The 27224-nt window shown below is 46.4% G+C and overlaps 1 protein-coding gene across 1 annotated transcript in view; it reads left to right on the top strand.

The window, feature by feature from the left end:
• The window catches only part of RGS8 (regulator of G protein signaling 8), a 32574-nt gene extending 6667 nt beyond the window's left edge, over nt 1-25907 (top strand). Inside the window, exons 2-6 of the mRNA XM_039486715.1 lie at nt 1756-1814; nt 6334-6435; nt 7190-7254; nt 21863-22029; nt 24750-25907. Coding sequence (XP_039342649.1) covers nt 1756-1814; nt 6334-6435; nt 7190-7254; nt 21863-22029; nt 24750-24932 — 576 coding nt within the window. The 3' untranslated portion in view covers nt 24933-25907. The remainder of the gene's footprint in view (nt 1-1755; nt 1815-6333; nt 6436-7189; nt 7255-21862; nt 22030-24749) is intronic.
• Nucleotides 25908-27224: the final 1317 nt, after the last annotated feature.

The following is a 27224-nucleotide window of genomic DNA, read 5'->3' as shown; positions in this document are numbered from 1 at the left end:
TCTCATGATATTGCAATAGCCCTGACAGAAGTAGGAAGAAGCACAGAATAGTGAAAATGATACGCTAAAGGTTCACTAAGCTCTTTGCAACTTTTTTCAATTTGGTTTGGATTTGGGCAAAGGCTCATGCTGGTTCTTATCTAGTTTGAACAAATTCACTCACCTTATCATTCGCACACTATGAGCCTCAGCCTCTCACACTGGATGACAAAAGTCCTATGTCAGCCACCATGTTTGTTCAGTTTCTGGCTCCTGATAAACTGAGGCCTGATCAATCAGCCTGGAGTATTGTGTCCTTATCTGAGAACAGATAAATCTCTTCCCTGAGAACTCCAGGTGATAAAGGAATAATTCCAAGATGAAAAGCTAGTACTGCTCTTACATTTGCTTAAATAATTTGTGTATCAGTCATAAAATCTTTTCTCAGTAGATACTGCCCATATAACCACATGTGCTCTCAGGATATGCTTCAAGCTGGGGCCACAAAGAACACAAAAGCCAGAAGTCTTTACTAAAGAAAGAGGGGCTGGTGAGGCTTTAGACTGAATACCAGTTCCAGACAATGGCGGGAGGGAGCAGTAAAACAGTGGTAACTGTATGTTTGTGTGGCTAAGGGAGACATTTTGCATCTTTTCTGAGAATATTAGTTAGGATCTGCATTAAAGGGCTGGCATGTGGTATAGAAGGAAGTGGGATAAGAACAGGTCGTCATAGCCTCACAGAAGTTAGAGAGGCAAAAAGACCTAAGTCACCTCACGTAAGATTTAAAAAAGTGGCTTAGGAGGACACGTGCCACTGACTTTCAAGTCACTTAGTTGCTTTTGAAAATGCTTCCCCTTGTCTATCCCCTCTGCCAGTTCAGGACTGAGGGCACAAGGATGGCAGAGCCCATAGGTCTGTATATGCAGAGAGAGGGGAATTTGGATCTGTAACAAAGGAAGAGGTGAGAGAAGACAGAAAATGAGACACTGGTGGCTCTGTGTGGGAGGGCAGGGAATTTGGGTTGTTAGTAAAAGTCAGGTGAGAAGTGGTATGAGAGAATGTGAGATAACAGCAGGTCTTCATGGGATAGAGAGGAAATTCACATCTGTAACCTGCCAGGGGGGATTTTTTACTGGCTCTGCATTTATCACATTACATCCAATAAGGAGCCTTCTTTGCCTCTTAATAGATTTGATTTGGTTCTGATGACAACAGGACTCTTTAATTATACTCTCCAGCACCTTTTCTGTCAGCAGCTGTCTGTGGAAAGAGCTCTGTGACCTATGATCTGAAAGCAATAACCTATCCCAACCTCAGAGGAGGTTTTTTTTACAACAATGCAGGTTGATGCTTTATTCCAACTTAATCAGGGTAACAACAACAGAGAATGTTTGCAGGGGAATCCCATCTGAATTCTCCCTGTGAACATTTCTCATATACAGAATATGCCAAGCGGTGGATTATTTTAATGTAATAGAAGCTAAGGGATTTGTGATCAGGTTAACAAGGAGGAGGAGGATGAAGGATGCAACAAAGTGTTCTGATCAGGTGGGCAATTCTGAAATCCCACCAATGAGATGTGTGAGCCGGCTCTGCAGTGTTAGTGTAGCCAAGCCTCAGTCTGCTGGATTAGGCTGCTTTAGTGTTTACTGGATGTGACACAGATAGGAGAGCTGCTGTCAGCTGTGCTGCTGCTCGGAGAAAGTGGGGAGAGGGAGGTGTGTCTGAGTGTGACTTTCTGCCTCTTAAGAGACTGCTCTATTCTCTCCGTAGAGCCTCTCCGATCACACAATTGGCAAAGATCCACAGGCCGTGAGGACAGGTCAAAGGCAGTGAGTATCTTTTCTCTGTCTCTGTCTGTCTGTCTGTCCGGAATGCCTTATCCATGTTCAATTCATCTGGCTTTCTACGTATATTGATGGATGTTAATCTCTTGCAGTCTCTTTGAAAATCTCTGCTTTTCCTTTTTAAACCTCAGTATTATTAGTTTTCTCCCCTGGGATGGCTTCATTGTGCTTGTCCTGGGGTGACTCTACAATGTCATCTTGCTGAAGTTGGGTGCCACGATCAGAACAAACTCCCCCTCCTCTGCCCCCAAATAGCATCCTCAAAAGATGCACCGGAAGAGGCTGGCAATTCCTCTCTGCATTGGAGTTCTATTATAGGGCAGGAAAAGATATGGGGTGTGTGGTGAGAGTGTGGGGGAAAGATCCATGGATGGATTCCCACTGGGACCAGTTTCACAGAGTCACAGATTGGATTTCTCAAGGTGTAACCAATTGGCTGTACCTGCAGCAGACAGAATTACTGGTGGGTTTAAAAGACAGGGGAAGAGAGAGATCACTAGAGCCTCAGGTTTGCCCTCATTAGCAATTAGTCACTGCAGCAATGAAGAGAGAAATAGGTTGGTCAGAGAGAAGTTCACCAGTAGTCAGCTGTAGCATCAGCAGGAAGGGTGGCTGTGATAGAGGGAAGGGAACATTGTGCACGATGGCAAGGGACAGTGGAGATGGGGTGGAACTGTCATAAATCAGGTGCCCAGAAAAGTGCAGAGCATTTTTGTGGTAGAACTCAAGTGCATGAATGTGTGGGGTTGTGCGGGACAGGAGCACCAGCAGCTGCCCAGCTCTGCCCTCAATGACCAATGCCAGCATGGCAATGGGGAGGAAAAATCCTGGCTACTGGAATCCAGGAGATCACGTGCTTTGGTTTCACATGCGAGTGAGGTTGTGTTAATAAGGAAATTCAAAGGGGCTTAGGGAATTATAGGGATTGGTTTCAGCTAAAATACAGTGGAAGGCAGACGGTCCTGGTGGGGATTAAGGAAATGCACTCACTGGCATGTAATGCAATCCCTGCTCCATTAGTTTAGTGGGGAAGAGGCTTTGTACATTTTTAACGTAATCAGGTCTTAAAATGGATGCTGCATTTGGCAGCAGTAGCCAGGGCTGGCTCCAGGCACCAGCGAAGGAAGCAAGTGCTTGGGGCGGCCAATGGAAAGGGGCGGCACATCTGAGTCTTTGGTGGCAATTCGGTGGTGGGTCCCTCGGTGCCTCTCGGAGCGAAGGACCTGCTGCCAAATTGCCGCCAAAGAATGAAGCGGCGCGGTAGAGCTGCCGCCGAAGTGCCGCCGATCGCGGCTTTATCTTTTTTTTTTTCCTGCTTCACCACTTGGGGCAGCAAAAAAGCTGGAGCCTGCCCTGGCAGTAGCCTTGGGAATTCCTCAGGCCCAAAGAAGTTGGGCACTCAGGGCTGGTGCAACCCATTAGGCAGCCAAGGCGGTCGCCTAGGGCACTAACATTTCGGGGGCAGCCAGATCTTCGGCCGCCCCGGTCATCGGCAGTATTTCGGGGGAGGGAGCTTCCGCTGCCTCTGTCGGGGGTGGTATTTCGGGAGAGGGACCTTCCGCTGCCTAGGGCGCCAAAAAAACTGGCGGCACTCCTGTGGGCTTCCCCCTCCTCCCCAGACAGACAATCTCCTCTCTCTTCTGCTCCTTTGTCTTCTGCTTGGGTGCCTTCTTTGGGTAAGAGGATAGGGAGGTTATCAGGTGCTTCTCCTCTGCCATGATCACTAGGAAGCAATTATACCGTGTGCACCAGGGAGACAGTATCTACCTGTCCTGTGTCCCGCCAGCTTCCTGTCTGGTGGAACCTGGCCTTTCTCCCTGGAATGAGATTCAGTCACAAGGCAGAGGAAAAAACTGGCCCTGTGCCAAAGGTTGTCCATTTCCTCGGTTCTTTTCTCCTTCTCCTCAGCCATTCACAGACTCCAAGAGTCCAAATGATTAGCTGCATCAGGAATTATGCTTTTATATTGTGTGTGAATGTTTGAGCCTGTGGTGGTTAAAGGACCAGCCCCTACAGAAGCGTGAAGTCCTCATGTTATTTTATTTACAGGTTAGTTGCAGTGCCAGCTTTTCCATGATGCCTGGTCAGTAACATCAACCATGACCTGGAGGGATGACAGGGGCAAGAAGTAGTTTGGCCTTAGCCAGTTCAGTGCTGTGCTGAGCCCATTGAGCAAAGACTACCAATTGTGTTGAATGACATGTACTGTTATGTCAACTCCTGCCACTCGGTGGTGAGCTGAGACCACTAAACTCACTTCACTTAGACCTGAAGCTGGACTTGAACCTTGGTTCTGGGGATTAAAGGAGAGGTGGAAATTCCTTCTATGACCAACCCTCAACTCTGAATGGTTTTCACTGAAAATCCAACATTCCCTTCTAGGAGGCAAGAGAATTAAATGGGTTGAGAACAGCTGTCCCTCCTTTTACAGAGGATTTTTTGATTTTAAGGGAGAGGACATGAAACAATAAATCCCTCCTCCCCGCCACCCTACAAGCCAGCCAATTAAAGGGTTAACTGTAACCGGATGCCTGCATGGATGCCTTACTGATTCCATGGAGGTAACTGAAAAGAAATGATCCATTCTTCACCCCTTCCCACCCTGTTACCCTCTCCCTTGTCTGATAAGCCTTTAAGCTCATTCCAATGTACCACTTCCCTTTCTGCCCTTCCTTTGCCTCTCCATTTCCTATGGATTCCATTTCCTTGCTTCCCCTCCCGTGTCCTTCCTTGGAAGTCAAAACCTTAGTCTCAATATTCCATCAAAAATGAGATCCTCCTTTTGCAGCAGCATCTCTGCCTTTCATGTACTGTTATTCCCTGCTGCAGTCCCTTGATCTCAGACATCAGAGAAATTTAACCAGCATTGCGGTAATGCATGTCACACCTCTGCTGAGCAATTCATGAGCCTTTCACAGAGTCTGCTGGAACAGGCATTGCAGGAAGGATGAAGGTTGGGGGTATCTGATGAAAAAAGCATAAAAAAGCTCATAGATTAGACTCAACAAGAGGGTCTGAATGAAATACCATCAGAGTCCTTAACATAGTTGAGTGATGGCATTTTACAGGGAATGTTTCTGCATCAACGTTTAGAGTCCTTGTGGAATTTTGTCCTGAGATCTTTGGTCACATGTCAATGTTTTGATGTTGTCCAACAATGCCTGTAACTAAGGATCTCAATATTTTGCAATAGCTAATGCTACCAGCTGTCCATATTATGCCAGAGAGATTAGCATTGCATTCAATTAATATTAATTTGCTCTAAAACTCTATTAAAACATGCATAATAGGAACTATCTGAGAGTGATAAAGAAAGAAAAAAAATAGGCACGATGCAAATTGGCTCTGGGACTAGCAACAATGTATTCAGAAAAAATATTATATATGGAATGGAAGAATGTTGTGCTTCCCTCTGCAATCACGGAAAGCTTTATCAATCTGTTTTGCAGAAGAGTTAAAAGAAGAGGGTCTTTCCAGGTCAGGATTGGGTCCAGTAGTGGAAGATTGTGGGCTGAATTATTGAATTCTCCAATTCTCATCCGCAGGAGAAGGTGCTCTTATTCAGTGCTGGGAGAATCCATTAGCCGAGATGCTTTTCAGGTTGGAAAGGGGAGTAATGGATTATGCATTTCTTGCTCTTTCAAACCCTGTTGTAAAACTATTAACCAATATTTATTTGTTTGAGAGGGGACAGTGCCAAAATAGTACTGTTCCTGTACAGTGGCAATTGCTCTCACCTTCCTGTTTGATGCCTCTGCACCCAAGTTTTCCCAGTCAGATTGTTATGTAATAATTGTGTGCTGTGCACGTGTCTCCTACCCCACTGGATGGGTGGGAATGGTTACGAGGTGCGAAGGGGTGAAATCTGTGGAACATGTTTTAGAGAGCAAATGATAGAGCGAATCCTTGCACAGATAAATCAGTAGTGGATGAAATTTATCTCTAGTCCACTAGTCCTGGTCACTCTGAATTTACAGATTCCTTCCAGAATCCTGCCAGGCCTTTATGATTCTGTATTAGAGGGTCATTTGCAGAGCCCACCTGCTCCCTCTGATCCTTTATGCCCCCCTAATTGCAAGTGCTCATGGTATTCGTGCCATCCTTGCACTGGTGAAAAGTGGTGACTGATTTCTGGCACAGCTGCCCAGTTCCCCCTTCTATCATCCAGAGAAGAGCGCCACAAGAAACCATTCCAAGCCTGTGGCCTTTCACACCGATTCATCATTCTGACCTCCTACTGACTTGTCAGCTACAAAAAGCAAGGGCTTTAATTACTGGAGACTCTGTTCTGATATTTTAGGCCTATCTGCCCAAACAAAAAACCATCCTAGATATCTCTCAGCCTTCATTGAAGATGTTTGGCTAAACCCTCAGAACCCCTGCATGGGGGCCTCATTAGATACAAAGTCACTGAGATCTTGCATTGTACAACTCTGGCTAATCTTGTAATTGTCACCTTCTCTGGTTCTCCCCTGTCTGCACCCCTATCCCCTATTGATTACAGGAACAGAGGGATGAGAACTCGCCTTGGTTGCCTGTCTCACAAATCAGACTCATATAATGATTTCACAGCCATTCTTCTGGATAAGCCCAACCGGGCTTTGAAGTGAGTATAGATGCACCATTCTCCTTCCCTTTCTATTTGTATTTCCTTCCTTTCATTGTACTTTGTAAGCCTTGAATCCCAATCCCGGCAACTGGAATTGTTTTTAGCACTGAACATCCCTGAAAAATAATTAATTTAATCTTTTGAGAGCAAGCAATGAAAAATCCCCAAATCTTTGGAGATCTCCTTGTCCCAAAAGGAAGACAGAAACCCAAGGAACTTGAAACAGCACCAGCTCTGTTAGAAAATACTTGCATCATGGATACATTGGGGCAAATTCTCAGATAGAACATGCATACCACCTCCCTGATACAAATGGGAGTTGTGTGCATTTCTCTGAGGACAGAATTTGGCCCATTGTTATTACAAGTCTAAATATGAGCAGTCACCTCTGCATAACAGGTGATCAGCTTCTTCAGTCCATAGCATTATTATGCTCTACAATACTGGAAGCATTTAACTGATATGCTAAGTCTCATGATTAAAGTCAAGAACAAACAGCTTTATTGACTGCATCCAGCTTGCGTTAAGGTCTAGCTAAAAGAACTATACCCCACACCCCAAAGTGTCCTGTATCAGCATGCACTAGGACTTGTGTAAAACTTGGGATTAATTCATCAGTGATTGTCTTTACTTTGGTTGATACAAAGTCCTGGTCTAAAAGCTCTGGTGTCTTGTCCAGTCCTTCCCGGGCAAGTTGCACCAGAAGGGTGTCTGTCATAGACTCCTTTGATTGTCATTTCCTTTCTTTTAGAAGATTATCAACGGAAGAAGCCACAAGATGGGCAGATTCTTTTGACAGTCTCTTGTCCCATAAATGTGAGTAGAAATCACATTCTGCCTGCATCCTCTTTCACAAATATTTACTGTAGTTCAAATGTGAAGAATCGTATTAGATGGCACAAGGACCCTCAGTGGATTGCCACATAACTGTCTATCTTAACCATCCATAATTAGGGCAATATCACAAGAACATGCTGGGAGGGAGTGTGTACTATAACACTAACATACACTGTGGCTGAAATTTTCAAACCCGCCTGGGGGATCTGACTGCCCAATTCCCATTAATGTTAATGGGAAATCCAATGGGCATTCAAATCCCCTATGTGACGTTGAACATTCCAGCATATAGCTTTGCTCACTACAAAAATGACATACACCTCTACCCTGTTACAATGCCACCCGATATAACACAAATTCGGATATGACGCGGTAAAGCAGCGTTCTGGGGGGGGGCGGGGCTGCATGCTCCGGTGGATCAAAGCAAGTTCAATATAACACGGTTTCACCTATAATATGTCCCGAGGACAGCGTTATATCGAGGTAGAGTTGTATTTTAGTTGTTACAGGGTATAACCTATAGTTAAACATACACATCTGAATGTTCTACAAACACAAACTGCATCCTTTCAAAATCTTTTTTACACCTTTAACAAACAACAGATTAAAATAAGCAGTGTATATCCAATAGCATATTTCCATTACCGAATGAAACAAGGGAGCAAACTGAGATTGTGTGTGGGTGAGAATGTGTGGTGAAGGCTTATATTTCTGGAGGGAACGGGCTGGACTCTTTAAGTGTTTACACTGACTTTTTTTTTCCCCTGAGCCCCATTGAAACCCCAGTGTTTTCGGTTGGGAATGAATTGGTGACTATAAACTGCTTTGAGATCCATGGATGAAAAGATGCTGTATTATTTCACCAACAATAATTCACTAAGAATATTGTTTTTGCAGCTAGGGGGAAAATATTCAACTTTTAAAAAACTCTTTGGTCAAAACACAAAATATCATGGAAAAATTTTGTCAATATCCAATTTTTTTTGCCCATCTCTAATTTGGTCAGAGTCCCATGTTACCCTGAGCATAAGTTAGGACATTAAGAAAGGTGAGGCATATAGCATACAAGAGTAAGCTTCTGTTACAAAAGCTAAGTAGATAAGGTTAGATGTGGTGAAATTATAGAAATAGTTTCCTTTTTAGCGGGTTGATGTGACTCCAGCCTTAGAACATCATAGAGTGGCCACCATAAAAATGTCAGCATTTATTAGCAGCTACCACACAGGTAGCTGAGACACCAGCTTTCTCCCATATCTAGAATAGGAAGTCATTGTGGTAACTATATGAGGTGTGATGACAAAAGCTGAGTTTCTAATAATGGCCCCTGTAGAGTTACCCAGTGAATAGTGAAATATCAGTAATTTAATAACCCTCCTTTCCAGGGAATACTCTTCATTCTGTTTTGTACCTGAAGCCTCTGGAATTGCTAGTGTGAGGGTCAAAACCTGCTCTTGGTTTAACTGATACAAATCTGAAGAAACTCCATTGAAGGCAACTGTGTTACTCTAGAGTTACACCAATGTAAATGAGAGCTGTGCTTGGCCCACAGACCTTTGAGAGAAAGGGATTATCTTGTGGTAGTCATTGTAGGTATTTTCATTTTCATAACTGCATTAAAAAGGCAATGAAATTGCCTAGGGGTATGTCTACACTACAAAATTAGGTCGAATTTATAGAAGTCGTTTTTTTAGAAATCGTTTTTATACAGTCGATTGTGCATGTCCCCATACAAAATGCTCTAAGTGCATTAAGTTGGTGGACTGCGTCCACAGTACCGAGGCTAGCGTTGACTTCTGGAGTGTTGAACTGTGGGTATCTGTGGGTAGCTATCCCACAGTTCCTGCAGTCTCCGCTGCCCATTGGAATTCTGGGTTAAGATCCCAATGCCTGATGGGGCAAAAACAGTGTCGCGGGTGGTTCTGGGTACATGGCGTCAGGCCCCCCTCTCCTTCCCTCTATCCCTCCCTCCGTGAAAGCAATGGCAGACAATGGATTCGTGCCTTTTTTCCTGGGTTACCTGAGCTGACACCATACCACGGCAAGCATGGAGCCCGCTCAGCTCACTGTCACCATATGTCTCCTGGGTGCTGGCAGACGTGGGACTGCATTGCTACACAGCAGCAGCTCATTGCCTTTTGGCAGCAGACGGTGCATTATGATTGGTAGACAATCGTACGGGCCGGGCCAAACAGGAAATGAAATTCAAAAGTTCGCAGGCCTTTTCCTGTCTACCTGGCCAGTGCATCTGAGTTGAGAGCGCTGTCCAGAGCGGTCACAATGGAGCACTCTGGGATAGCTCCCAGAAGCCAATACCATCGAATTGTGTCTACACGACCCCAAATTCGACCCGGCAAGGCCGATTTCAGCACTAATCCCCTTGTTGGAGGTGGAGTAAAGAAATCAATTTAAAGAACCATTTAAGTAAAAAAAAAAAAAGGGCTTCGTCATGTGGACGGGTCCCGACTTAAATCAAAGTAACGCTGTTAAATTCGACCTAAAATCGTAGCGTAGACCAGGCCTCAGGCTGATCAGCGAGCTGATCAGCACAGGTGACCATGCAGAGCTCATCAGCATGATGTGCACATTACTGGGGCACATTGCCCGGCCCGTACTTTGTGAGAAGTCTATATTCATGTCTATGTCCTCATCACTCTTGTCACCCTGCTGCCATCGCCTCCTCGCCTGATTTTGCTTTTGCAGCTTCCGGTTCTGTGCTGAAAAAAGGTGCGAAACAATTGTCTGCCATTTCTCTAATGGATGGAGGGGCCACTGACGACACGGCTTACAGGGAATTAAAATCAATAAAAGGGGGCGGCTTTGCATCAAGGAGAAACACAAACAACTGTCACACAGAATGGCCCCCTCAAGGATTGAACTCAAAACCCTGGGTTTAGCAGGCCATTGATTTCACAAAACAAATTGGGTCAATTTCTTGTTTTGATCCACTCCATCTATCTTTTACATCATAGACTGGCAGCAGATGGTGCAGTACGACTGCTAGCCATCGTCATCTCCTGGGTGCTCGGCAGAAGATGCCGCATTACTATTGCTAGCCATCATCATCTCCTGGCTGCTCGCCAGAAGATGGTGCAGTACGACTGCTAGCCATCGTCATCTCCTGGGTGCTCGGCAGAAAATGGGAATGACCTGGCTGAGTCACTCTCATGTCTGCCCAGGCACCCCTGACCGACCTCACGAGGTCAGTTAAAAGAGCACCCAGGAGTACGACGACAACGGCTACCAGTCGTAATGCACCATCTGCTGCCAAAAGGCAATGAGTTGCTGCTGTATAGCAATTCAGTCCCACGTCTGCCAGCACCCAGGAGACGTACGGAGACGGTGAGCTGAGCGGGCTCCAATGCTTGCCATGGTATGGCGTCTGCACAGGTAACCCAGGAAAAAAGGCGCGAAACCATTGTCTGCCGTTGCTTTCATAGAGGGAGGGAGGGAGAGGGGAGCCTGACGACATGTACCCAGAACCACCCGCGACACTGTTTTTGCCCCATCAGGCATTGGGCTCTCAACCCAGAATTCCAATGGGCACCGGAGACTGTGGGAACTGTGGGATAGCTACCCACAGTTCAATGCTCCGGAAGTCGACACTAGCCTCGGTACTGTGGATGCAGTCCGCCGACTTAATGCACTTAGAGCATTTTGTGTGGGGACATGCACAATCGACTATATAAAAACGATTTCTAAAAAAACAACTTCTATAAATTCAACCTAATTTCGTTGTGTAGACATACCCTAAGATTCATTGTGGAAGCAGAACAAAGCTTCAGTTATCTGCATTTCCCCCCCATTAAGTAGCACACATGAACAAACATTGTGCTAATGTCAGACAGATAAAGAAGTCCTGTGTCTACTCTTGCATTTCTGTGTGACTGTCCCCAGTGAACTTTTTCAGCTAAGCGCCTACAGCTAGTGGCAAAAAAGGAGAGAACTATATCAGTCAAATTTCCTTATGACTGCCTGCGTGAACAGTGTTTGCTAGCGTAATATCAGCACATGCTCTGGGGCATAAACTGATCACCAGCTGGGCTCAGAAAGAAATTTTCCCTTTGCTTTATAGTGTCATGCAGGTATCATATTTTCTCTGAAGCATCTGGCATAGATCATTGTTTCACTAGCTAGACCACTGGTCTGTTCTGGAATGGAAACTCCTATGTAAATTTCAGAGGGGTTAAGAATTAGTTATGGTTTGCTAATTCACTTGGAATAACATTGTTGGCTCACAATTTTCACCTGCCACTGTCAAAAGTAAACCTGGAATGAGGTTTTGGGCCTCTTCAGACCAAACAATTCCATGATGTAATGGTGTGTTATGGCATACACAGTGCTCAGGAATTGAATGACAGAGGGGAGTCAACTCAAAGCTGTCCCTCTAGCGATATACTGGTGGGAGTGGAAGGAAGCAGGGAGGTATTTCTCAGATCAAAGGGCGGAATTAAATGTTACTAAAGTGATACAATCTTGAGACCCTCATAACAATTCAGTGGGTATTGCCAAGGTAAGGAGGTTGACACTGTACATAGAGAGTCAGTATTCTTTTTTGGAACTTCTGAACCTCTTGTTGCTACATACAATGAGACTACAAAGAGGCTGCAGGTGGAGACATTCCAAAAAGGCCTCTAACAGAGCATCATGCAGTCTCTATGTGTAATATCAGGTCATTTACCTTTGTAAAATATCCACTGAAGTATGAGCAGCAAAGAGTCCTGTGGCACCTTTTAGACTAACAGATGTACTGGAGCATGAGCTTTCGTGGGTGAATACCCACTTCGTCGGATGTTCCGATGAAGTGAGTATTCACCCACGAAAGCTCATGCTCCAATACGTCTGTTAGTCTATAAGGTGCCACAAGACTCTTTGCTGCTTTTACAGATCCAGACTAACACGGCTACCCCTCTGATACTGAAGTATGAGAGGCTGCTGCCTGCATTGCTTTAGTGAACTTTATAGTAACATTTAATCTTGACATGATACTTTCAGGAAGAGGGTCTCTTGAGTGGAGTCTTGGAGGACCTTTGATAAAAGGTGTTATGTTTCCAATAAAATCTGGTTCCAGAATGATACCAGAACTTAAGGAGATCCATTGCTCTCACTCTCTCCTACCCCTCCCCCACAATCTCTACTCAGAACCCTTCTCTTTGGGGGTCTCTCTGATCGCAATCTTGACCAGGAATCATGTTATTTTCTTAAATAATATGCAGTGTTCTCATTCTGGACATGATTCATCTCTGCACCAGCATGGAGGCTAGCACAGGGACTAAGGGGAAGCTGGCTTGTGCTTTTCCTATCCTGGGGTTGCTGCCATGCAGCCCCCCAGTGCAGGTTAGGGCAGCCCTACAGGGTATCTTACCTTGTGTCCTGGCCGCTGTGGCCCCTATGGGACTTGCAGCATCTTAGGAAAAGCCGCGGCATTGAAACACTGAGCCATACCCCCTCCTGCCCTGTATTCCTGCACCAGGGGCTCTTGTGGGGTCATGGGGTTGTAGAACCAGTGGTGTCACCTCTGCGCATGCTGGGGAGTTTGATTGCACCAGGGCTGTTCCTGGCAAGGAAGAGAGCTTCTGGCTGCTCGGAAGCCCTTTTAGGCCAGCTATGCTGTTACAAAGGGGTCATAGGTCACCAATGAATTAGTCCCATGTCTCTAGGGACTCCCAGGATGGGCAATGCCCTACTGGATAAAGGGAATGGAATGATTCCAATTGTCTAGTCTGCAGATCATATAAAAATACATCGGCATCGACACTGGTAAGTGATCAGGAATAAGGGAGGCAGCACGACTCATGTGCTTCCAATCACACACAGCTCTGCAGCAGGCATCTGGGAATACAGCGTGTGACTCCCCCTATGTCATTCTAACACTGCTTTAAAGGAACTAATGCCAACTGGTTAAGAGTGGCTGAAGTCTTAATTTTGTTGATACTTTCAGGTAAACAACTTAATGCCGCGTATCTACCTGCTGGAGACGCAGAGCAGTTCAGAAGCACAGGATCAGCCAGTCAGCTCCCCTTTTGCAGCAAGAGTTTTCTCTCCCCATCACAGAAAAACCTCAAAACACAATGCACAAATATTCCCTGGGCTTGGGGCTGCACTGGCCCAGGGAACAACCTTCTCCCAGGCAGTCTCTACCTTCTCAAGCCAGGAGCAACTGCTCCTATGGTCCCTCCCTGGAGCACCTGAGTTGCTATTAACAGGGGCGGCTCTAGAGCCCAGCGGGGCAAGCACCCGCCTGGGGCGGCCCTTTCCCAGGGGGGCGGCAGGCTGGGCTGGTGGACCTGCCGCAGGCATGCCTGCGGGAGGTCCACGGAGCCCGACGACGGACCTGCGCGGGCATGACTGCGGACGGTTCGCTGGTCCCGCGCTCGGCTGGACCTCCCGCAGGCATGACTGCGGCAGCTCAACCGAACCGCGCGCAGCTGCGGGAGGGCCAGCGGAGCCGCGCGACCAGCAGACCCTCCGCAGTCATGCCCGCTGCTCCCGCGGCTCGGGGGCGCCTCCCGGGCATGATTGCTTGGGGCGGCCAAATTTGTAGAGCCGCCCCTGGCTATTAACTCCTTGTTTGCCAGGGACAGGACAGAGAGCTCTGCACAGTGTACAATAATGTCAAATTTTCATTTTCTAAAAGCAAGTAGTGAGGGAAAAACCTCAGGGAAGTGTGGTAGCATGAGAAGGGGATTCTGTAATCTATGCGACATGCTTCTAGTACATTTACCAGGAAGTGACTTTAATGTGCTGTTTTTGAACATCTTTTCCCAGTTCATGCCATTAAGGTTAATGATGACTCCCACGAGACGGGAGCTCGGTCTGGCCTGGAGAGTGTGTGTGCAGTAAGTGACAGGAGAGTAGCGTCTCTCTGTATCTCATGCCCAGGAGACATGATCTGGCCAGCCAGATGGAGATTCCTTTTGACAGTATGCCGGCGGAGATGCAAGCAATGGCGCATCTTGTTCTGCATCTCTCATGGGGCTGGACACGTGCCTTGTCATTTGTCCAATATCCAGCAGGACAAACTGTCCTTAAACCCTCAATCTGTTTTCAACAAAGAGACATGGAAAAACCTTCATGTATGTTTCCTTTTTAGTTTTGTGATGGTTATTTTTCCCTCCTCTGTATTGTGTGATCTCTGTGCTCTTCTGACATATATTGTCCTTCTTCTGCCTTTTCTTGATCACTCTTTGCCCTTCTTCCCACAGATTCCCATCTCCTTCTAGCTCTTTTTGAGCCAGGACAGCACTGTGCCAGCATTGTGCTACTGACATGAGTCTAAAATTCATCAAAACGATACTAGGATTAGAAATGTTCCTGTACCTCCACCTCATTCAGCATCAGCAGGGCAGTATTTAGACCCCTAAGTGTCTAAATTCCTTTTGAAAATGAAACGTAGGCATTGCAATGCTAAGTGCAGCAACACCTAAATATCTTTAAAAATCTCAGCCTATGTCTTTGTTTCCTAGGTTAAGTGCCAATCGCATCTATGGCATGAAATACAAACATTACATAGATAATCATTAACCTTTGCGGTCCAGCATTGGCTAGATTCCTGGGGATTAAACTGTCTGCCTGAATGATTGAAGCTTTTAGTCTTGGATCTTCTCAAGATGTTGAGGCCTTCCTTAGTTGCCACGCATCATTCACTAGCCCGCAGAGCGCCTTCTTTTCAACCCTTCTTGCTCTAGTCAATCTACTCCCCATGTTCTAAGAGAAAGAACACAACGTTGGCTGTGAGGAACTCTGAGTTCTAACTACAGCTCTGTTACTGACCTTGGGAAAATCAATGAACCTGCCTGCTTTACTGCCCGCATCTATCCAAGGAAAGTAATAATACTTACCTAGTTCACAGATGGACAGTGGGGATGCATTAAGGTTTGTACCGCACTGTAAATCAGTGACACACTACACATAAGGGCCAAATAGGATAATTACTTAAAGCATACAGGGCTAGATTATACTTTTAGGCACATCCCTGTGGTGGGAGCACAGGGGGAGCCTTAGCACCCCAGGAGGATCTCGGAAAAAGATAATTGTCTGGGAAATAAGTGTACTTAGCACAATCCCTCCCCAAGATCCCCAGTGCACCTTACTGCTCTAGGGATCAGCATGAAGGTGGAGCAGGGACATAGGGACATAAACTGAAGACCTTAGTGAGGCTGAGGCTGAACTCCCACTAAAGTCAATGGGAATCATGGCCAAACAAGAAGTGAGTAAAACCCAAGTAATGACTTTGGGACCTGCCTTGTGTTCACGGGGCATGAGTGAAAGGAGAATGGACTGGCCTTTTGTTGCTCTGCTCCAGGGCCGTTCTTAGGATTTATAGAGCCCTACACAGTATTATTAAACTGGTTTCCTTATGCCAGTGCATTCGGCTCTGTGAATATGGCCCCTGCCTTCTGCCTAGTAAGGAGACTGCAGTGCATGCTGGGTGTGTGGGAGCCGACCTGCTCTTACCTGCTGTCCCGGTCATAGGTGGGTGGGTGCTCTGGGGATGGAGCACCCATCGGGAAAATTTAGTGGGCGCAGAGCACCTACCAGTGCCAAGTTCCCACCCTTCCCCCCTTCCCCTGTGCCTCTCGCGTGCCAGCAGCCCCATGCTTACCAACTCCTCCCCATCCTCCAAACGCTTCCAGCGTGCTGCGAACAGCTGATTCACAGTGTTCAAGCTCCGGGAGGGAGGGGGAGGAGTGGGGATGGGGCACGCTTGGGGGAGGAGGTGGGGAAGAGGTGGGGCAGGGATGGAGCAGGGGCAGGAGGAGGCAGGGCAGGGGTGGAGGCTTGGGGAAAGGGCTGAAGTGGGGGTGGGGCCAGGAACAGAAGGGTGGTGTTGAGCACCCCCCGGCAAGATGAGAAGTTGGTGCCTATGGTCCCGGTGGTGCCCCAAATTTTTGGGTGCCCTACGCAGCCGCATATGCTGTGTATGCCTAAGGACGGTCCTGCTCTGCTCTCATAGACTTGCAAATTCCTTCCAGATCTGCTCCTCTTATGGGCTTTGATGCTCTCCCCCATTAGAGGAATTCTTTGCAGTGTCTTCATTAGGTCTGCTCCAACAGTAATTGCTTCCCCGTTTGGTTTCAGGTGATCCCTACATCCAAAGCTCCTTTTTGGGGTCAGATGCCTGAATAAATATACTAGACCTATTTTAAAGGATCATGCCCCTAAATAAGTACACCTATATCTTCTTAAAATGCCATGATCTTGAAGACTGTGGTCTGTATATTCTAAAGATGCACCATGCTGCGCCATCTGAAGACTCCCCGTGCTGCTCTTTTTTCTGCACTTTATCTATGTTATGTAGTTTATATATCACACTTTGTAGCTGTTCCATGCTTCTTAATTTGATACTTCAGTAGGTGACTCAGTAGATGATGGTTTTCTGTTCAAGTCAGTACTGAACCTGACATAGTCCTGGTGGTACTGTGCTGCCAGAGTCCCTTCATTTGAGTGAGCAGTGCTTTGAAACAAAGATATTGACCCTCTGTGCTAAGTAATGCTTCCCGATTCTCTTCATGAGCGTGCAGGTCTTAAACTCAGCATCCAGGCCAAATTACAACTCCGGGAACAACATTCTAGAGACCTAAATCCACCCTTGCACTTCAGTTAGTTCCGGTACTCTTCTCCAATTCCCTTCTTCCCTCCTACCCTGCGCTGCAGGGCAGCATTACAGTGTGGAAGCTATTTTACAGTGCACCGTAACCTGTTGTTTACTCTCACAGGCTGTACCCTCAATGCCAACTGGCAAAGGGTTCAATGTTCTGTAACAGCAACTCCTATCAGACCTGACACACTCACTACATGTAACAAAACTGCTGCCACAGTATTTATCAATGAAGACTGTTGTGCGAGGTATCCAATTAAAGCTTATATCATAGTGGTCATCATAAGCATTGAGAGATGTACATACAGTGGCCGTGCCAGGAGTGATGTGTACCTTCTAAAATATGTTTTAAACTCTGTAACCAGGAGGAGCTGACAAATAGTTATTTTCCAGAGAGGAGATAAGATGTGTATCTCTCTGTCACATGTAAATTAAGCCAACACACTGGAAAGCCTATTTGCATGTGAAATCAACAGGAAAGACAGGTCGATGGAGGAGATATGAAACAAACAGGGGGAGCACACCAGCAACAGGGGAGAAGAGTCTTATATGGGGGTGCACTTCAAAGGTTGACTGGACTAAAAGAGGAGGGGGAAAGGATGCCTTTGGATCCTGGCCATGTTGGGCTAATGATGCTGGGAGGCCTTAGGTGAGAAATTGCTTAGACAAGAATTTTAACCTGTTAGTGTTAAGTTTAGACTCTAAGAAGCATGTTTTATATGTAACCTGTTTTTATTATCCTTGCTCACTCTTCAATCTTAATCTTTGTAATGAAAGGTATGTGTTTTCACTATCAATAGATTACAGGGCTGAGCTGTCCTAAAGAATTTGATCCTGAGTGGTTCCAGTCAAGCTGTGTGTGAGCTGTCCCTTCAGGGACAGCTCATCTGGTGATTTCTGAGAGTGCCCAGTGACAGGAGCTAGATACTGCAGAGGTGGATGCTGGCCGAGGGGCTCAGGAGCTGGTGTGTGTCTGTCACTAGCCTGCATAGAGAGGGCCAGATCTGTGGAGACCTAGAAGTTGGTGCTTGTCTATGGCCAGATGCTGTTGGTTTCAAGGAGATGAGCTATAGCAGGCTTCACGCTAAGGGCAGGTGGTGGTGAGGTGCCTCACAACTCTGAGTAACCGTGGGGAGAGTGACAGAGGCATATCTTATATCGGCCACACACTGAGAGAACATAAGTGGTGGAAATCAGCCAGAGGCTGAAGGAAAAAGGGAGATGGAGCAGGGCAGCCCTAGGTTTTGAAGTCCCTCCCAAGAAAGTCCTCTGATGCTCCCTCTTCCATCACCTCCAGCCTCCCAAATGACTCAGAATGATCCTAGCTGTCTGATCTAAAAAGAAGGGCTTTCTCCACATACAGAGAGCTCATGCATGGAGGAGGCAGAAGCATGTGGGAAGTCAGGAGGGGATCAGCCTCTTATGAGTGAGTGCAAGTTAGCAGTGGGACTTCATGCAGCAAGGGGGCCCCTTGGTTTGAAGTCTTTCCTGCATAAGGCCATGAGAGAGAGAGAGAGAGAGAGGATGGCAACAAAGAGAGAAGAAGGAATAGACAGAAGAGAGAGGGAGTGTGGGGAGGAGAGCAGAAGGGAAGGTGGGAGAGAGGTGAAAAGAAGAAAAGTGAGGAGGGTGGGACAGAATGAAGAAAGGGGGCTAAGCAAGAGACCTGAAGGAGAGGGAGGGTGAGAAAAAGGAAGGGAAGCGAGAAAGTTTATGGAGAGGAGAGAAAAGTGGGGAGAGGAAGTAGAAGGGAAAGAGACAGAGTACAAACAGGAAGAGAAAAATGTCTACTACTCATATCCAACCCCTTTCTATATTTATTTAGAAATGAAAAGCCACTGACTAAAGTCAGAGCAGGAACAAGGGGAGAGAACTGTGCAGAGACTTCCTGGTTCCAGCTGCTGCCCCAGCTCCCTGGCTGCTCCAGGCTGCTCTCTGGGGCAGAGTTGAAGCAAAGGTCTTTCTTGCTACATCAATCATGAGAAAGCTTTTCCTTTGACCAGACATTATGCTCTGTTCATCACGTCCCCTGGCAAGGCTTCTGTTTTTGGAGAGTGACCCCGTGTCAGTGCTAAGGATGACAAAAAGCAGAGGGAGAATCAAAACCGAGGAAGAGAGGCAGGGTGTCTAGAAGCATATCGCAAAGCTCTTTATTGTCATTGTAAAAGGCTTCAGCAGGGTATCCACTAACCAGCTATGGAATGTTTAAGGGCAAACACTACAGGAACCAGCTACATACAAAGAGCCTTATGGCACCAGGATCTGCTGTTCTTTTCCCTTCAAACTTCTGTTCCCTCCAAACTCTCTGCTATCCCATACTGACAGATCCCTGCAGCATAGACTCCCCAGTCTGCTCCTGAGTTTTCACCTTCCCACTGAGACTCTGTCTCCCCAGGAAAGACACTGGGTACTAGATTCTGGAGAGGGCACAAGTTGTGTGCCACCTTCTTGCCTCCTGAATTTTGGGGTCAGCCGGGGAGTGGAGCAGGCCCTGATGTAAGCTAGAGCAGCCTCAGCAGCATCTCTGTCTCAAGGTGCCTAAAATATCACGTTATGAAGCCACTGAGCAGCTCACAGTAGCCCGAGTGCAATGTGTTCCTGCTACACCTCCTGCCCCAGCCATATTTCTGGCTTGTCCCTGTACCACTGGCTTAGAAAGGGGCTAATGTCTCCTTCAGGCACGCGGGGCTGGAGCTGTACAGTCCATTGGATCTAAATCACAATATTCAGTTTCAGCAGCACTGCTGTACGCACAACAAAAGCCCTCGTTTTGCTGCTGGCACAGCACCTTGCTGAGACCACATTTCCCCCTCTCTGTGGGCAGTACGGAGACTAAAAAAACGACACTCCAAAGAGTTGATGTGATACAGCTGTAGCTGAGCATCTCATCCCCGTGTCCCTTTTCTGTCCATAATCTCACATTAGCTACTTAAAAGCAATCAGGAAGAGGCACTTTCACCCCAGCTCTCATAAAACCATTCCCAGTTGCTTGCGGGGAGCGGATGTGAGGTGACAGGAAGACGTAAGGCATCAGATCAGACATTCAAGACGGGAGAGGGAGCTGACAGAACCATTCTGTGTCCCGGTAGCAGCTATGGTTGCCAGCTGGCTGGTTTTTAACCGGCCTGGCCAGTTTTTGTACTGCCTTGCTGGTGAAAAGATTTAATGTGCTGGTTTTTCACTTGGGACCAACCTTCCCTGTAAGCCATGCACACATATGTCCACACAGTGATTTTGTAACTACCACGCATGCCAAATGGCTGGGAGAGTGGCTGACATCTGAGTGTGTGCCAGGCCCTCAACCTGCTGAAACTGCAGTGGCTTCTCCCAGCATCGGGGACTGGGAAGGTGGGACTGAACATAAGAATGGCCATACTGGGTCAGACCATTGGTCCATCTAGCCCAGTATCCTGTCTTCTGCCAGTGCCAAATACAAGTTGTCACAAAAAGACCCGAGACCCGAGTCTCGTCCGGAGTGGAGTGGTTGAGGCAGGGGCTCCTGGTAGGGGACAGCAGGAGGGCTCCCTTAAGGGCTGAGGTGGGGGTGGGGTTCTGCATCTCAGAGATGGCAACCCGAGTATCTCCTGGATTCTGGCTAGGGGAGGGGAGGCTGGGGGCAGGGTTTCTCTTGTCCCCAGGCTGCGGGGGGAGGGGGAGAGCTGGAGGCAGCGGACTCTGTCATTTTCCATCTCTGCCCACTGGAAGTGGGGAGGAAGCAGCAAGGGGTGGATCTTTCTGGGAAAGAAAAGAGTCAGAAAGGGAGCTCCCGTCTGGTACTAGTGCAGGAAAGATTAGAGCCCCATCAATTCCCCAGCCAGACACCAGCCCCTCCTGCTGCTCCCACTTTAGATTATTGTGCTTGAGAAGTTCTTATTTCACCAGCTCAGGGAGAGGCAGGGGAGCTTAGCTCCCAAACTCAGGGCAGGGAGAGTAGGAGGGACCTTCCGTGAATTTCCCCAAGACCACTTCTTTCTCTTCACTGACTGCATTCCCTGTCCCATAAATGTTTTTAGAGACAAACTCGGAACAGGGTAATGCTGGCCAAGTAGGATTCCTGTCATAAACTCTTTAACAGCCCTACCTTATAGGAAAGGTCTGAAAGGGCAAAATTCAGCTCTGCCATAAGTGGGTGGAGCACTCATTGATTTCAATTCTGCTCATTCCAGAGCTGAATTGGTTGGATCCCATACATGCAGAGAAAGTAAATACAGTGGCTGCGTCCACATGTGCCTCTTTTTATAAATCTGTCTACACACAGAAATCAGAACACTCCAATTTCCAAATCTTCGTAATCATAACTTGTAACCTGAGCTAGCCAGAAACATCATCGAAATCTCACAATTGCTAAGCACTAAAAGTGATAAGAGCACTTTGACCACCTCGCTAGCGACGTGGTAACCACTCAGTGTTCCTTCCTTTTCCTTTTTATTGTAGATGTTATGGTTAGAAATTCTAAGATACTTCCTATGTACAAATAAGAGTTAAAAATGTGTCAAGATAATAAACCAAAGTAACGAAAAGCCCAGATGTAAAAGGAGACAAGTTCACAAATGATGTATTTTATAAACAGTTTTACCTAGTGACAAATGTATTTTACAAAGTGAGGCTTTAACAACTATATGGCAAGCAGAATGTATAACTTGAGCCTGGGAATTTCAAAGGACCCTATAGGAGTCAGGCTCTCAAATCCCTTTGAAATTCTACCTACATTCCTAGCAAAACACGGATTAAAAAACAACACAGGAGGGGGTTCCTTTAACCACATGGGAGCCTCATGTAACTGTAACCTGTGGAGGACAGTAATTGAGCCTGCTGTAGAAAAACCACATGATCAGCAGTTAAATCTTTTTGTGCCAATGGCAGAGATTTTGAAACGAATAGGGGTCGTATTTGTTGGGGATGAGTGAACAGTGGCATATAACGTAAAGAGGCTTTATCTGGTCTGAAGTTGCTTCCTTTCTTCCATAAATCCAATGTTCCCCCTTGTAGATGGGGTGGCTGCATTCCGCGCCTTCCTGAAGACAGAGTTCAGCGAGGAGAATCTGGAGTTCTGGCTGGCCTGCGAGGAGTTCAAAAAGACCCGGTCGACAACCAAACTGGCATCCAAGGCCCACAGGATCTTTGAAGAATTCATTGATGTGCAAGCTCCTCGAGAGGTTGGTAGGCATACACACTCTGGTGGGATTAATCTGAGCGAAAGGTATTGCAGGGAAACTCACTTGGCAAGGGGAAGGAAAGGGGAGTTGTTTGCCACATCCATGGGTGGCTCTGTGTTTTTTACTGCCCCAAGCACGACAGTCAGGCAGCATTCGGCGACGTTTCTGCGGATGATCTGCCAGTCCCGCGCCTTTGGCGTACCCGCCGCCGAAGCCTGCCTGACTGCTGCCCTCACAGCGACTGGCAGGCCGCCCCCTGCGGCTTGCCGCCCCAGGCTTGCTGCGCTGATGCCTGGAGCCGCCCCTGGCCACATCTCTCCACTATCAGTGACTCACATCCCCAGTGCTGGGATTTTGTACTCTTCAGGGGACCACTGCAGATGTAATGAGCTGACCAATGATTTCACTAGCTACTGTTGGCCAGTGTATCTGGATATCTGAGTTACTGCAGCCTGCATCCCAAAGCCTCCAGTGGGGAACCTCTGAGAATCAATGGCTTGATAGAGACATCACTCCATTCTTTCACAAGTATCAAAATTGATTATTTATAGGCCCCCAAAACGGCCTTCAACAACACTCCCAGCAACTGGTCTAACCTGTTGAATCTCCAAGAGTTAGGGTGTATGTATCAATCTAGGCCCTACAGCCCTCTGAATTTGTAGAATTCAGCATTGTTAGAATTTCTGAAAGTTACGAGCAATAGCACACGGTGCTGAATAGAAAGTGTAGCCACAACTTAGAGCCTGGACTTGTGAATTCTCCTTTAACATAATCACAGTTTATGATGTTATATCATGCATTGTGATGTCACGTTGTGATGTCATATTGATTATTCAGCAAGGGCCTGCTCACAGATTCCTCTAGTGAATGTGTACCCAATTTCCAACAGGGCTTCCAGTGGGGAAAACTCAGATTTTAACCACAACTTGTGACCTACTAATATTGGTAATTTGGGCCTCTGATGGGGCACACCCCCATCCCTCTGGTGGAAAGGCTAATGAGCATTCCTGCAATCAGGCAGTATCAATTACGTGCACCTGCAGAACATGCTACACCTGGAGAAGTGGGTCTTAAAAGGGTGATCCTGGCCATGAGGGGAGTTTTTCCAGGAACAAGGAAGCTTCTAGGGCATCCTGGTAAGCTCCAGCAACAAGGAAAATTGAGCCTGAGGCAGCTGCTAACATTTTCCTTCAAACCCCACCCCATTTGAGGCAGATAGACACTACAATCTTGGTATAAGCAAAAGCCCTCGAGGGCTGATTCCAGCCAGTGAACTGTGGTAGGTCCTGGGGAGTGCTCCCAGGGGCTAGAGACAAGGAGACTATAAATTGGGTGCTGAAAAGACCCTGAGAGTGAGCTGAACTCCTGCTGGGAACAGTAAGATTGCTCAGGAGTGGGGGACCCAGGGGCAAGAGACTCAAAGGTACTTTGGCTCAAGCCCAAGCTGAAGGTTGGTCAACTATAGGGCCAAATTGAACTCCCACTGAAATCAATGGCAGTCTTTCTCATTACGTCAGCTGGAGTGGGAGGAGATCCAGTGTCTTGTGGCACTGAATGCATTCCAGCTGGGATTAGACACTTGGGTTTAGGTTAGATTAGGAGGTGTTGATCCCTATGATAGCTAAAGGGTGATATCTAAAATTGGATCCCACAGTCATGACCTCTGGTGTATCAAAATTTGAAATGACCCACCAGCATAATGCACAGCCAACTAATGCTATAACCATCTTAGGGGAGGCACAGATAAAGGTTCCCTTTTTTGACTGCATTATATTTGGGTACCACGGAAGCCTCCCTATTCAAAAGATGAATAGCAGCAAACTCTCTCACACAGGAATGGCTTTGCACCATCTTTCTCATGACAACCACAAAAGCAGCAAAGAGTCTTGTGACACCTTATAGACTAACAGATGTTTGGGAGCATGAGCTTTCGTGGGTGAATACCCACTTCGTCAGATGCATGTATCCGACGAAGTGGGTATTCACCCACAAAAGCTCATGCTCCCAAACATCTGTTAGTCTATAAGGTGCCACAAGACTCTTTGCTGCTTTTACAGATCCAGACTAACACGGCTACCCCTCTGATACATGACAACCATAATTAAGACTGGTTGGTTTTCAGGGCAAAAATCTGGGAAAATTCAGGAATTTGTCACAGCAAAAATGCTAAAGTCATAAGTTTAGGGGGTTTAAAATGGAAAAGTCCAGGCACAATATATTTTAGTAAGTAGTTGTCATGGGAAATTATGAGAAAAGTCAAACAGTTTATTGTAAAACAAAAATAACTTAAAGCTATTTGATAGTAATTTTAAACTATTACTAAAATCTTAACAATTCATTATCCAAAACACTAAATGTATAGAGAGCCAAATTTGTAAAAATTCATAGGCGTCTTGATGAGTGATGGGATAGCTGGGGTGACAAAGACTGTGAGTCAACATTTTCAGACTTGCAGTAGGTACCTAAAGTTAAGCACCTAAATTCACACCTATGCACCTAAATAAAAATGGTCTGGTTTTCAGAGGTGCTAAGCACACACAGCTAATATTGAAATTAATATGGATTGAAGTGCTTAACTTAAGCCACCTAAGTTAGAAAATTTGGGCAGTGACTTATTATGAATCCCTCCCTCTCCTGCCCCAAAAGGTTATGTTGTTGTGTTATTAACTATATAAACCAGAGTTACTCTATATAATCCTTCTTGTTGTCTCTCTCCCTAGGTGAACATAGACTTCCAGACCCGGGAGGTGACAAGAAATAATGTGCAGGAGCCCTCACTATCTTGCTTTGACCAGGCCCAGGGGAAAGTGCACAGCCTCATGGAGAAAGACTCTTACCCCAGGTTCCTGAGATCCAAAATTTACACAGACCTGCTCACCCAAACCCAGAGGAGGCTCAGCTAGAGCAGGGATGGGACCCTCAGAAACCATAAGCTTCCCATGGCAGTCAAAACCATTTCCAAATCTGAAACTTCATTGGTGTTAAAAAAGCAGGGGTAAAGGAGGAACAGGAGAGAGAAAGGGGGAGCCCATTTCAGAGTGTGACCCAAACACAGTTCTAGGACTCTTTGGAGAGTCTCTGTGTGTGTTTGGTTAGTGGTAGCACCTAGCAGTTTCTGGCCTATTCAGGATCAGAAATATGTCCTCTGTGGTGCACTGGGTCATCTATCAAGAAGGCAGGTTTCCCAAAACTTACTACACTGGTTAGTTGGTAAATAATGTCAATATGAACTTCCATCCTTTCAGGCCTCTTCCCCACCCTCACCTATCCCACATAGTTGGAGGGGACACTAAGGGCAGTCATGAAACTAGTGTAACTGAGCACAATCCAAAGCACTGTTGTCACTCATGTGGGGGCGTGGGACTCCAAGCTAGAGACCATGAGGTTCCTAAAGCTGCAGGCCTTGGGATGTCTCCCAGGGTAGAACGGATCAACTGAGTCAGCTCTTTCTTCTATTTTTGTTGCTCACACTGTGATGTCAGCCATGACCTTGCTGCACCCCCTTCCTATCTGATGATGCCCCCCAACCCTAAAGCCCTTTTCTTTAGGGGAGGGAAACAGAATGTTATTTTCACGTGAATTGTCAAGGAGCCAAAGTTTCCTCCCCAGGAGGCCAAACCAAATGTCCTTACTAGAAGTTATTCTAGTACAAATTATAATTATTATTTGATAGGAGCCCCAGGCATGGAGCAGGGCTCCATTGTGCTAGGCTCTGTACCAAAACCATAACAAAAAGATGCTTCTTGCCCCAGAAGAGCTTTGTAGTTGGGAGGCAACAAGTGATGCTCCATCATGCTAATTGCTAACAAAGGAGGGGAATGCAAGACCCGCCTGTTATGTGAGACCACACGTTTCATGCATTGCATGACTGGGCATGACAGAGAGAGGTAAAAGTAAAGGGATTTGTGTGCAGTGTAGCACACCGCACACAACACTTAAAAATAGCCTCTGTTCTGGCCTCATGCAGCAGCTGATAACATTGATACTGAAGTTATTTTTATGTGTTGTCCATGGACTGCTTTTATTTATTGATTGCTAACGGTGTGTTCAGTGCTGTACAAACAACTATGGAGATGTGGTCCCTACTGTGAAGACAGATAAGAGAGTGGAAACATGTTTTGCACGGGATGAGAGTCCAGTCTTGAAGCAGTATATAAGACACTTATTTGCTGTTGTATTTTCCATATTTTTGTTGCATAGCTTAAGAAAAGATTATGCACAGACATCAACTGTGTCACACAACCACCAAGTTATGCATAAATAAATTTACAATAGGCTCCAATTTCTATGTTTAGGGTGGTCCGTGGGTTTGCTATCCCAAAAAGTTTGGATTAAAAATTCGATTCAACATTGAGTAAACAGGATGGACTGGAGTCTAAAGCTACTCACAGCAAATAGGAAAAAGCTGCCTGGATCTCAAAAGGTATTTCACATCCATGCATTAGGCAGGACACAGCTTTCAAGCAATGTTTTGAGGGATGCTGTGCTGGGGGAGCTGCGGGATGTACAGCCTCTGTTCTGTAGTCATTATGAGGTTTTTCTCATTAGGATGGAGGGTTTTGTTAGGGCATCACTTTTTTTTTTAAATAAATTTCTTCCAAGTCCTATCTCTATAATGTGAACACTGGATGGAATTGACACTTGGGCTGAATGGGAAGAGGAGAGGAGAGAAAGCTGGTGCGTGGTTAGGTGCAGAGTGGCTTAGCTTTGCTGAACAGGAGTTCACTCATATGCCATTGTGTTGACTAATAGCCAAAAAGTTTTGCATGCTGGTGACACTGGGCTCCAGGTGACTGGGTATTTGTGGTTTGGGATCAGAATGGGGGTGGGGAGCATGGTTGTCTCATTTCAGAGTCATGTGCAGCAGGTCAGAGTTCTCAGGCACCAGAGGCTATATGCTATATGTATAGGCAAAATGTGTTTTCTAAGGGAAGATTACCTTACAGCATCTGACAGCACTGTTATTCTAAAACTGATTCTCTACTTTTCATTCTGCAAACCACTTTGTTAGAGAGAGACCCTCTCATGGGTCAATTTTCATTCTATTAGAGGAACTATCGGAAAGGGCATTGAGCCCTGTGATCTGAGAACCATTGTTTACAGATGTCCTTTGCAACTGGATTGTAAAATAAGTGGCAGGGACTGGAATACAGGTTTGCAAGTTGTGTGGAACCAAATCTGTGTAACGCTGACAG

This window comes from Mauremys reevesii, linkage group 8 (genome assembly GCF_016161935.1).
Source record: "Mauremys reevesii isolate NIE-2019 linkage group 8, ASM1616193v1, whole genome shotgun sequence".
NCBI classification, from domain to species: Eukaryota; Metazoa; Chordata; order Testudines; family Geoemydidae; genus Mauremys; species Mauremys reevesii.
This window is presented reverse-complemented; position numbering and strand designations above follow the sequence as displayed.